General features: G+C 42.2%; 1 protein-coding gene across 3 annotated transcripts in view; it reads left to right on the top strand.

The window, feature by feature from the left end:
* Positions 1 to 12,782, top strand: part of Yap1 (Yes associated protein 1) — a 73,889-nt gene that overhangs the window by 24,553 nt on the left and 36,554 nt on the right. For all 3 annotated transcript variants that reach the window (XM_029481165.1, XM_021171848.2, XM_021171849.2), the window contains exon 3: positions 7,831 to 7,946. In XM_029481165.1, the coding sequence (XP_029337025.1) occupies positions 7,831 to 7,946 (116 nt within the window). The remainder of the gene's footprint in view (positions 1 to 7,830; positions 7,947 to 12,782) is intronic.

The following is a 12,782-nucleotide window of genomic DNA, read 5'->3' as shown; positions in this document are numbered from 1 at the left end:
TTTTTTTTTTTTTTTTTGATTTATTTATTATTATACATAGTACACTGTAGCTGTCTTCAGACGCACCAGAAGAAAGAGTCAGATCTCATTACGGATGGCTGTGAGCCACTATGTGATTGCTGGGGTTTGAACTCAGGACCTCTGGAAGAACAGTCAGTGCTCTTACCCACTGAGCCATCTCGCCAGCCCTCACAGGGAGTTTCAAGACAGCTGGTGCACAGAGTGAACATTTCTCAAACTCCCTATCATCTTATATATGTATTTATAAATATTTAATATTTAGTATAAACCATTTGTCTCATTAACTTCATGGCTATCCTTAATTGTTTAGAGTAGTGATTTACTCTGACTTAGAATTTTGTATGGCTTCTTGTTAGTTTGCTTGTTTGCTTGCTTGCTTGCTTGGTGTGTGTTTGTTTGAGACAGGGTTTCTCAGTACAGTCCTGGTATTCCTGGAATCACTGTAGACCAAGTTCTGCCCTCCAACTCAGAGATCCACCTGCTGTGGCCTCGGCCTCCTGAGTACTGGTGTTAAAGGCTGTGCCATGGAATTTTAAATTTTACATGGTGAGCGGTATGCTGGCCTTATAAAAGTGTTGGCTCTGGGTTGACTTAAGAGGTTAAACTTGCTCTACCTGCAAGCAGTCTCTGGTTTGCTTATGAACAGCCACCAATATAGGCTTTTGGGAGCCAAGCAGAATATTGACTAAAAGCTGAGGTGAGGGCATCTGTTAAGGCTGTTTCTGCAGGAGACAAAAGTCTGCGTAGGCAGATATATCTCAAATCAAAATCAAGGACAAGACGCCCAGTGGCAGATAAAGGATCCTATGAGCGTTTAAATTTTGGGGTTAGCCATATAACATTAGAATCACTGTTGAGATGTGATGTAGGTTTTGTTTTTACTGTAATTTAGTTTTTGAAACAGGGACTAACTTATCCCAGGCTGACTTCTAGGGTGTGTTATGGTATTTACATCTTGCCAGGGGTTTTGTGAGCCCCTGATCCTCCTACGCTCCGAGTGTACATGCCCCGACACCACAGTCGACTGGACGGGTTTGCTTGATTGGTTTTCAACTTTTTTTGGGTGTTCACATGAATGTTCTGGGAGGTCAGAAGACAGCTTTGGGAATGGGTTATCCCTTCCATTGTGGCTTTTTTGACCAGCCCTTTTCCCTCTTGCTTTCCCTTCTTTCTTTTTTGTCTTCTTTTAATAGCCTCCCAATTAAACCAGGCTAGCCTTTAACTTGATAGAATCCTTAGCCTCCCAAATGTTGATTTTTTTTTTGCATCACATCTCTTCTGAGAGTGTTTTTCTATATAGTGTCTTATGTTCTCTGAACATCACACTATTGTCTAAGGTACTTATTTTCTACCTATTGTATATTCTTATTGTACAAGTAACTGATGTTTACTGTAAACACTGCGAGGTGAAAAGAATAAATAATTCCTTATCTCATGGCTCATGGATATCACTTGGCTGTGTATTTTCAGGCTGTTTGAATTATAGACCTTGGATATTACCCAGTAGTTCTTCAGTAAAAGGTCACTGTTCCTCTCCCACTAGCAGCTCATGAGTAGAGTACATCCAAATGTGACCTTGTTTTTAGTCTCACCCTGGAGTGTAGGTATTGTTTCCCTCTATGTGTGTGTTATGTTGTGGTTTGTAACTTAGTTTTGATACTTGCTTATGTCTGTTTGTGTGTGTGCCCACATGTACACTGAGGCAGAGAGATGCTTCACTTTCAAGGCTAGCCTGGCTTAAATCTGAGAGCATGCCCTGAAAGTTAAAAAGCTGGTCTAGTTAAAGCTTGTGTGCTTATGTGCCCTGATGTAGACAACAACTTTAGGAATCAGTTCTCTCCTACCACATGGGTCCATTGACTGAAACTTGAGTTGTTAAACTTGGCAGGTGTGCCGTTGCCCTAAGAACTGTCTCACTAGCCAGTATTCCTTTTACCTGGCTGCCTACCAATGTTTGTGTATACCATATTTTGCTGTTGGTTTGCTAGTGGACGTTTGGGTTGTCTCCCCATGAACTACTGTGAATAACACTCCTTTAACATGAGTGCACGAGAGCCTGAGTCTTTCCGGTGGGTCTAGAAATAGATTGCTGGATCATGTGCTGATTTTGTGTTCAGTTTTATCTTGAGGAGCTTTGAAACCTTCTACTTAGCAGTGTTTTTCATTTCAGCAGTGCACAAAGCAAGCGCTTGCTTCAGATCTTGGAAGACATGTAGTGTCTTCATGGCAGGCATTGCAAAGGGTGTTAGAACTCTCGCAGGTAGGTCTCTTTCCTTTTCTTGTGTTGGGGATGAAGCTCAGGGAGTCACATGTTATAAGCTGCTGCTCCACTACTGACCTACACCACCATCCTGTTTTGAGCTCTTATCTTCCTCTGTGTGATACATGAGGAGTTCAGAAAGATGCAGACTCTTAGGAAGTTCCCAAGAGCATCTTCACCCCTCTCCCACACTCCTCCTCACAGTGCTTTTCCTCCCTTTTAAAAGTGTCTGATGTCAACAGTGCTGTTGGGCTCATACTGAGTAACACCGAGGAATCACATTGTTTCTTTTTAAGAAAGTGAATGATAGACTCTCATACAAGCCAAGAATGTGGGCTGTTATGTAGAATATTAGTGAACTTTCAACACTAAATTTTAAATACTTATTAATGTCTTCCTTTTGTCTGATGTAAATTTACACACTTATTAAATTAGAAAGGGAAAAGTCACTTTGTAGTTGTTTATAATCAGGATATTTGTTCAGGTAAAATACTAGGACCCTACCCAGTTTACAACACAACTGAAACACAGTCCTAGCACAATTGACATTATACCTTTCTTTTCTGAGCTTTAAGTCAGCGACTAAGAAATTGCGCTACATTCTGAAACATACTAACGCTTCCTTTCGGGAGATAAAGATGATCTGTGAGGTAACTGAATGCTAGGACTTAACAACAGATTTTCAATCTCTGTAAGCAAGCCATTAATTTTCTTTTTTAATCCTACATCAAGTTCTTGCTGTCCTTGCAGAGGACCAGAATTGAATTCCTACACCCAATCTTCTATAACCCCAGCTCCAAGGGATCTGATGCCCTCTGCTGGCCTCTAACACCATCAGCTCATGCCCCATGCAGTCACACAGAGACATACTACACAAATTACAAAAGTATAAAAATAAATAACCTGAAGTCACTAGTTAGGTAGAGAAAACAAACAAAAGGTACATATAGTATGTAACTCCTCCTCTCTGTTCCCGTTCCCATGTTTCAGCTTTACCCCTCTCCTGCACTCCTAAGCAAGTGCTAGCTTTGTGTACTGCTGAAAGGAAAAACACTAAGTAGAAGGTTTCAAAGCTCCTCAAGATAAAACTGAACACAGAATCAGCACATGATCCAGCAATCAACGCTTGTGAGCATGACAACACATGTGAGCATGACCCAATGATCAGCCTTTTAACCAGGAAACACTGTTTTTGTTTGTTTTTTGTTTGTTTTTCAAGATAGGGTTTCTCTATGTAACAGTCCTAGCTGTCCTAGAACTCACTTTGTAAACCAAGCTAGCCTTGAACTCACAGAGATCTGCCTGTGCCCCTGGAATGCTAGGATTAAAGTCATTCACTTCCACACCCCGAAAAAAAAATACTATTTTAATATTATTTTGTTAGGCTCAGTGGGAGCTGGTTTATCAGCCAAAGTTCATATGAATTGCCACTTTCCTACTTATTTAGTGTCTCTTCTACCATTTGGGGAATGTTTAAAACCTAATAGACTCATTCTGTCTTAGCAGTTTGGGTGACTAAAATCTTGTTGTATTGTTAGCAGTTAAAATGTCAGTGTAGCCATAATATACAGTGGATGTAATCCCAGGTCTTTAGTAAGATGACTTCTCTTAAAGTATGTTTGGGAGCCAGCATACCCAAAGGCCTTTATGAGCTAGTTCACTGAGCTGGTTTGCTGTGGGTGGCCACCAAGAGCTGATTAGAGCTTGGATGGACTGCCTAAACCTGTCTTTCTTCCTGGTCCTGAGTCTAGGGCCTTAGGGTGAATTCCTGTCACAGCAAAGGAGGGTGAGGGAGGTCGGGGTCTGAATTGAACATCCTTGCTTCTGACCTTCAGTCTCCCCTCCCGGACTGACAGACATAAAATCAAAAGTAATGTTGCCTTTCATCTCTAAAACAAAGCTACTTTTTTTCTGGCATGCTGTAGTTGCATTTAAATACCATTTACTTGGGCCTATTAGTTTATTTAACTCCAATACATCTGTGAAGCAGAGAGGTCCTAATCTGGCTTTTTTGTTGTTAAAACAGCATGTCTATAACTAGATTTAAGAGAATATTTAAAATTGTTAGAGGTCAACCTTTCTTCTTTCTTTTTGCTTTCTTCCTTTGGTTTTGGAAACAGGGTCTGACTTTGGAGCCTAAGCTGGCTCAGGCTGATTTTCAGTTCATCACAGTCATCCAGACTCAGCCTCCTGAGTGCTGGAGCTTCACAGGATGCCACATCTAACTTTGTATGTGGTGTTTGTGCGTGTGTGTGTGTGTGTGTGTGTGTGTGTGTGTGTGTGTACTTGGGTGAATCCTGGAGTCTCAAGGAGTGCTGGGTGGCAGACCTACTCTTAACAACCAAGCCATGCTTACCAACCTTGGTAAATCTGCAAGTTATTGGGAGACTCCACTTGGATAGACTGCCTGAGATTTTAGACTTCTTGGGGCTGGCACAGTGACAGTTAGGGAAGGTCATTGGAGACTTTATTTGGGGACTCATGAATCTTGAATTCTGGCTTTTGTTCTCAGCCCATGCTATGCTGACTCTGTCATTTTCTGTATAATAAAAGGGGGAAAAATCAAATTGTGAGCTTGGGAGAAGTGGTGTCTATTGATACAACATCATGAAAAACGTGTTGATTTGGAGGGAAACCATCTGACTGAAGATGAGGGTTTCTGCCCACACATGATTGAGCACTTCACCGACAGCCCAGGACTTTGAACTCCAGTCGTAGATTTTGATTTCTGACAATACTGAAAAACTTACCATAGAAGAAAAGTGTATAAATTGTCTTCTCTTTATCAGAGAATTATGCTATGTGTCTCTCTGAGCCCTTGAGAGTTCTAGAGAGTACGTGGTGAGTTTATAAAAGGATTGGCTATGGTCTCAGAACTGGAGCTGTCGGAGGACTAGGTTGGACTGTATATCCTTGCTCTAGAGTCAGTAAAGCGCATGGGTTTCCCTGGATAAGAGTGTCCTCTAGCACGTGACTGTAGCTAACACTCTACTGTTTCACAGTGTGTAGGTTTGATAAGGGAACCTCCCTAGCACTACCACTAGAGTCTTCTGAGTCCCCACAGTGACCGACGCTCAACACACAAGCAGTCTTCACAGCCAGTTTCAAAAACAGCCTTGCTCGTTTTCTAAAGTCAGGGTCTCCCTCCCTATATATCCTTCACCAGATTCCTCGCCGGCCTGGAACTCACATCTCTTCCTGGGTCCTGGGATTAATGGTGTGCACTAACACATCAACCCTAGTTCAACTTTATAGTCAAGTCAGTCACTTGATTTCTCATTAGACAATTCACTAGTCTTATATTTAAGTGCAGATTTTCACACTTTTCTATTAAAAACTTGTGTGTACGTGCATGTGTGTGCGTGTGTATGTGCATGCGTGTGTATGTGTGCGTGAGTGCCTGCTCATGTTACCTGCTTCTCTGCCCATTTTACTCTTCCATTTCACCCACAGGCGGCCCCATTGTGAGATTCAGTGTAATGGTGTAATCTATAAACTTGATGAATACAAACATTTAAAACACATATTACATATTTAATTTAACCTGGAAGTCACTTTCAAACTTGCTATCGAAGAGGAAAGGAGTTTCTTTGTGTTTGGGGTAGCCTCCTCTGGCAGCCTGCATCTCTGTGAACTAAGCTATCTCTTTATCGGGCTATGGTAGGGGGCTTTTCAACAATTAAAGCTACTTATATTTCCCAATAAAGATAAAATGATATGTACATAGCTCTGGCATCCTATGTGTATATCTGTGTAGTGCATCACTGTGTAGATCAAGTTGGCCTCAAACTCAAGAGATCTTCTTGCCTCTGCCTCCCAAGTACTGAGATTAAATACTCCCACTATGGCCAGCCTTTGAGGGTCCACCTTTACTTGTGTGGGATTGAACTTGGGTTGTCAGGCCTGTGTATGTTTAGCCCCCTGAGCCAGTTTACTGACTCCAAAATCAAGAGTTTGATTTTGCGCTAAAAGTTATTGGGCACAGCTTTTGATTGGTGCATGCTTATTCTTTGCCTTGATTTGCCAGTTGACTATGTTATGTTGTAAGCAAGAACTCTTTGTCCAGGCTGGAGAGATGCTCTTCCAGAGGTCCTGAGTTCAAATCCCAGCAACCACATGGTGGCTTAAAACTATCTGTAATGAGATCTGATGCCCTCTTCTGGTGTGTCCGAAGATAACTAACTACAGTGTACTTATATATAATAAATAAACAATTTTTTTTTTTTTAAAGGAAGAGCTCTCTGTTCAGAGGTTTGCTACAGTCACTATTTTGGGATTCTTTCTGAGGAGACAAGTGTATCTGTATGTGCTTGTTTTGTTTCCTAGCTCATTGTTAATTCTAAGCTTGATGTTGGTTGAATTAATTGATTAGAAACTTTCTTTTAGGTTTGTTTATTATGTATATAGTATTTTGCCTACATGTAGGTCTGCATGCCAGAAGAGGCCACCAGATCTCATTATAGATGGTGCTAAGCTGTCATGTGGTTGCTGGAGATTGAGCTCAGGACCTTTGGTAGAACAGCCAGTGCTCTTAACCTCTGAGCCATCTCTCTCTAGCCTCTAGAAACATTTTTACTGAATCTTTGTGTTATCACTTTATCACCTACCAGGTGACAGCCATCTGAAACCTCTAGACCTTTCTATCTCTCTTATACCTACATTATTCTTTTTCCTTTAATAAAAGATTTGTTTTTAAATGTAAGTGTGAGTGTATGCATGTGCCCACAGAGGCCCGAAAAACAACAGAATTCTGAAGAGCTGTAGTTACAGTCATTTCTGACCCATGCTGCTTGATAGATGGGTACTGGGAAACTGGTACTTACTAAGTGAACTAGGCTGGCCTTGAGCTCACAGAGATCCACCTGTCTCAGCCTCCTGGGTCCTGGGATTAAAAGTGTGCACCCCTATGCTGGGCTCACAGCCTTTTATAAGAGCCACAGTTCCAGTGGCTTTTAAATATGAAGTTGATTCTCAACTCTGGGAAGTAAATAAAACAACCTCCACTACCCCTTTCTGAAGATTAAGAGGCTGCCCGAACATACCCATGTAATCCAGATTACAGTCTTTGTTAGGGCTCTTTGGGGTTTTGAATTTTGTGTGTGTGCACTATATTTGTGAATGTGTGTTCACATGTGCACTCCATGTATGGAGTAGGCCAGAGTTCTCCATTGCTTCCTGTCTCGGGACAGGTTCTCACTGAGTCCTGATCTTGTCTTGACTGGACTAGCTGGCCACTGAGCTCTAGGGAGTCTGTCTGTTTCCCTCCCTCAAGTATGGAGGTCAGATCTTTATGCTAGTATGGCATCTCCCCTGTCCCTGTAGCTTGGGTTTTAACATGGAGACTTCTCAAAGGACACACACTTATTCAGTGGGAGAGTGGGAAGCTTACAGGAGCACCTCAGTGGTAAAGCACTTACACATCATACCAAAAAATAGAAATTACCGGTAATTCAGTGACTTGTCCAGGGTGGGAAGGCAGAGTGAGCTCTGATTCTCTATATGAGACTTCTTAGGGATGACGGTTTGACTTTTACTCTGCTTTGTCTCAGTCACAACGATCAGACAACAACATGGCAGGACCCCCGGAAGGCCATGCTTTCGCAACTGAACGTTCCTGCACCTGCCAGCCCAGCGGTGCCCCAGACACTGATGAATTCTGCCTCAGGTGAGTACCACCCTGTTGGGAGAGCCACATGCATGCTGTTTGGATCCTTGTCTTCCTTTCTACCCAGAGCCAGTTGGAGTTAAAGTAGCATGCATTTAGTCTTAATCCATTGAGGAGACTGACTGATAATTGGACAGGCGTTTTCTAAAACTCAGGCTTCCCGTAGTCATGTGGTTGTAAGTTGTTTGGTGTTTTTACTTTTGGTTTTTGACTTCATATTTGTTTGTTGTGTGTGTGTGTAGTTACACAATGGCATATGAGAACAGCTTTAGGGAGTCTGTTCTCTCCTACCATCATGTGAGACTCCAGGATCACACTCAGGTCGGTAGACATGGCAGCAAGCACCTTTACCCCTGAACACCCCCTCCCCCAAAGCATTCCTGAGATGGTCTAATGTAGTGATGGCTGACCCAGAAGCCCTGCTCCTCCTGCCTCTACCACCCTGTGAGTTTGTGTTTGAGTGCTGCTGTCCAGGGTCTAGGATGGCCTTGCCTCATGCGTTTGTAATATGAATAGAAAGCACGTAGTTTTATTTTAATGCTTTAAGGATGAGAAGAGCACAGCTGTATGGCACTATTGCCTTAGGGGTGTTAGAGTCCAAGCTTTGGTATTCAAAACTCCCTTTTTATTTGTTTGGGTTTGAGATGGGATCTGCCAGAAACTAGCCTCAAACTTGCCTGCCTCTGCCTGTTTGTGTGCCATCTTGCTAGATTCAAACTCATAAGGATACTGTGTGCCATAAACCACTGAGCATCCACCCCTCTTACTTCTAGATGTAGCATGCATTGCTAAACAGTCTTCACTGCTGGGTGCAGGGAGGGGACCCTTTAATCCTGGTACTCAGGAGGCAGAGCTCTGTGAGTTTGAGGCCAGCCTGGTCTACAGAGTGATTTCCAGAACAACCAAAGCTCCATAGTGAGACACTGTCTCAACCAAACAAAAGCAAACACAGATATGTGACTACAGCTTTACCTTATCTGCATAATGAGCAGTAATCCTACTCAATAGAGGAGAGATGGATGCTGCAGGAAGTTATACGATCCATTTAAAGCCCCTATGTGTTTAAGTTTCTTTTCTGTATATGAGATTTTTTGAGTTTTAAATAATGTTTTTAGTTGAAATGTATAGGTTTTGCCTGTATGTATGTACGTAGGTGGTCATGGAGGGCACATCTGGAAACAGCAGTTAGAGATGGCTATAAGCCACCGCATGGGTGCTGGGAACCTATCCTGGTTCCTCTGCAAGAGCAGTAGGGGCTTTTAACCTCTGAGCCATCTCTCCAGCCCCATAGAAAGAAAGCTGTTGGCTTAAATGACAGGTGGTAAGCAGAAGCATCTTCTTTGCCTCCCTAGTCAGGTGCAGTGAGCCTTTCTCTTTGTTGAGTGGGTCCAAGGCCATAGCTGCCTCCTTGGCACTGCGGTACACATGGGAAGAAGTGCTCCTCTTGGACTGGGTCTGATGACCCCCTCCCCCTTTGCAGTCATGCTACACGACTGGTGGTAGCAAACACCAGTGACATCTTAATGTGCTTACTGGCTTTCCTAACTGTGGAGCTTCTAACAATCAGTGGGCAGGAATCTGGTAGCAGACTTGACTGGAGGGTTTGCAGATGTGAGACCTCCTCCTGTCCTAACCTCACTCCTGCTTTGGTTGAAAACAAGCTTTAAAAGGTGATGGCTGAAAATGAAAGTAAGGGCAGAATATGGGGTTGAGCAATACTAATTATAAAGGTGACTTCCTGAAGAATAAGGTCCCACAGCTGGCATATACTTTGGCACTCTCAGAATCTATTTGATTTAAATCCTAGAATTTAAAAGGTGAAAATGATGTGGGTATTTTTCACTGGTAGTTTTACTTTGGTAACTTTTTTCTTTAACTACCAGATTTCAAATAAAAGTCAGTAGCAGACACTTCCTTACTGTGGAAGATGAGGGCAGCCTGTGTTCACTGAGGTTGGTTGACTCCTTTTAGAACACTGTTTTATCATAGTTGTTCATCCATTTGTTTATCCTTACCCTTCTCTTTTTTGGTTTGATTCTTTTGAAAGAGTTTCTCCATGGAGCCCTGACTGTCTAAACTCACAAAGTTCCACCTGCCTCTGCCTCCCTAGTGCTGGGATTAAAAGTGTTTGTGACCATGCCTGTCAATAAAAATTATATTTTGATTGTTTGTTATTATGTATGGGGGAGAGGCTCCAGTGTGTCAGAGCATAAGGTTTGGGATTGGATTCTCTTCTGCCACAGGTGTAAGAGTTGACCTCAAGTATCAAGCTTGGGAGGCTTTATACCAGCTGAGCCATGTGTTCTCCTCTCCAGCATCCCACTGAGAGTCTAAAATATTAACATGAGAGTCAGGGCTATAACAGCAGCTGGTTTTCAGGTGATAGAAGTCTGTATTTAGAACTTGCTAGTAGCTCTTAAGACCCCACTCCTAGTCTCTAAACCATGTGATAAGTGGCAGAGGGGACAAAAGAGGACAGGGTGACATTGGAGACCAGAAACTATGCTTTGCTCTAGAGATTTGTTTCTAGTAATTACACTGTCCTTTAAGGAGGACTTTGTGGTTAGACGGTACAGTGAGCTAGGAAGAGATAGGTCTACAGCTGTGCTGAAGCAAAGGCCTTAAAAAATATAATCACTAACTACTTCAGAAGGAAACTGTGTAATGACACATGCCAGGAAGCCAACACTGCAAGAGCAGAGGCAGGAGGATGGCTGCAGGTCCCAGGCTAGACTACAAAGTGAGACCTAGTGCTACACACACACACACACACACACAATTGTTTTCAAGACTTCCATCTCGGGGATACCAAGTCAGAACTGTCCAGGTCCCCTATAGAATACAGGCGTGTTGCTTTAAACTCGTGTGTGCTGTAAATGGTCTCTAACCATGTAGACAGTTGGTTATGCTGGATTACTGTGAAGTAACAAAATATCTATACATTTTAATATACAGCTTTAATTTTTTTTATACATTGATGGTTTAATCAATGCACCTAAAACTTGGGGATCGTGGGAGCCTATTATATATGGAAGTCTCCAGAATAAAACAAATTTTAGCCAGAGACCATGCTACTTGGTCTATTAAATGCTGAGGACACTGGTGGTGTGTGTGGTGTGTGGCTTTTACTCTGGAGGTTTTTTGTTTTCTCCCAATAGAGAATTGAGTTCCTGGCCTCACCCAGATGTGGCAAAGGCTCTTCCACTGAACACTGTCCCCATGTCCACTGCCCTCCCTCCCCCGCCCCTGTCTTCCCCTCCTCCACTTAAACTGGGGCTTCAGCACATACACACTCTCATTTGAGACCATGGTCTTGTGTATCCCTAGCTGGCCTTGCACTAAGTAGCCAAAGCTGGCTCTGAACTCCTTGATCTTCTTCCTCTCAGGTGCTGAGATGTGAGCTACCATCCCCAGCTACTTCACATAAATTAAAGAATATTTTAATCCTTCTCCATGTAGACATTTCAGAGTGAAATGAAATGTTTTGAAATGAAAATTAGAAGAGCTATACAATCTTGAACCAGAAGATCAAAACAAATCCCTGCTCGTGCCCTTACCCTGAGCTGCAACCCCCAGGAAACTGTAATCTCAGCAAACCTTGTGCCCACGTAAGATGATGGGCATAATTGGTCTGTTGATAAAATTTCAATCTAGAGGCATGTGTCTTTGAAAGGCAGCCCTGATTGGGGTATATGGGGATTTGGAGGGAAAGGGGTAACGATGTAATTAGATTATCTCAAAAAACAAAAGGTATAAAAAAGAATATTTTATAAACTATTTGTAATTACTGGTAGCTGGTTATTACTTCATTTAATTTAAAACACCTGTCAACCATGACAAAGATAAACTTTATCTTTGAAGCTTTCTGTGATCAAGGTCTCAAGCTTTTTAGTTACGTAGTGAGCTTATTTTCTACTTTAATCAGACAGTACAGTGTTGCATATACAGATATCTTTTCCTTTTGATTATTTTAAGATAAAATTTCAACATCATAACACTATATTAATGAGTGTAGTACTATGCTAACAAGACTATTAATAAAAATTCAAGCAGGAATAATATTTGAATGAAGCTCACAGTCAGTGCAACAAGGAACCAACTTGTCTTGTTAGTTATTCCTGACATCTCACAAATAACTTTTCACAAAGTTTTTAAGTAAAAATGGCTATGTTTTTCTTTTCATACAAGGCAATTCAGATAATCTGAGAAATGACAAGTTGAAATGGAAAAAGTTTTGGGGTAGTGTTTACAAAAGAGGAGGTAGGAAGACAGGGAAGAAGCATGGCCTGGTGGGGGGGGACTACATTAGCATAAGCATGGTAATCTGTAACCCTTAGAAGTGGGGTTCAGCCTGTATAACCAACCCTTTACTCTGCAAATGGTGTCAGGAAGGTCAGGCAGGCATTAAGACTAGCTCAGCCACATAGTTCAGATGCCATCCTGGAGTATATAAGACCTGTGTCAAAAGGCGGTGGAGGCGACGGTGGTGGTGGTGGTGGTGGTGGTGGTGGTGGTGTGGTGTTTGGGGGGGGGGGGATTTGGTTTGCTTTAACAGCCTGTTTTATTTTATTTTTATTAATTAATTTATTTTTTGTGCTATGGATCAAACCCAAGACTTCATTTGAGCCAGGCTTAGACTTTGCTGCTGAACTGGCAACCCAACCATCCATGCACCTTGGTTAGTAATTCAGAACTAGCCACTATTCTTACATAATAATGTGGGTCAAAGATTGGACGTATTGTACTTACAGAACCTTGCTCGAGGTTTTATTCCCAGCACTGACCCTATCCCCTGCTCCCAACCCCCAGTCTATAAGTGCAAACAAGCAGCTTGAA

This window comes from Mus caroli, chromosome 9, assembly GCF_900094665.2.
Source record: "Mus caroli chromosome 9, CAROLI_EIJ_v1.1, whole genome shotgun sequence".
Lineage (NCBI taxonomy): Eukaryota > Metazoa > Chordata > Mammalia > Rodentia > Muridae > Mus > Mus caroli.
This window is presented reverse-complemented; position numbering and strand designations above follow the sequence as displayed.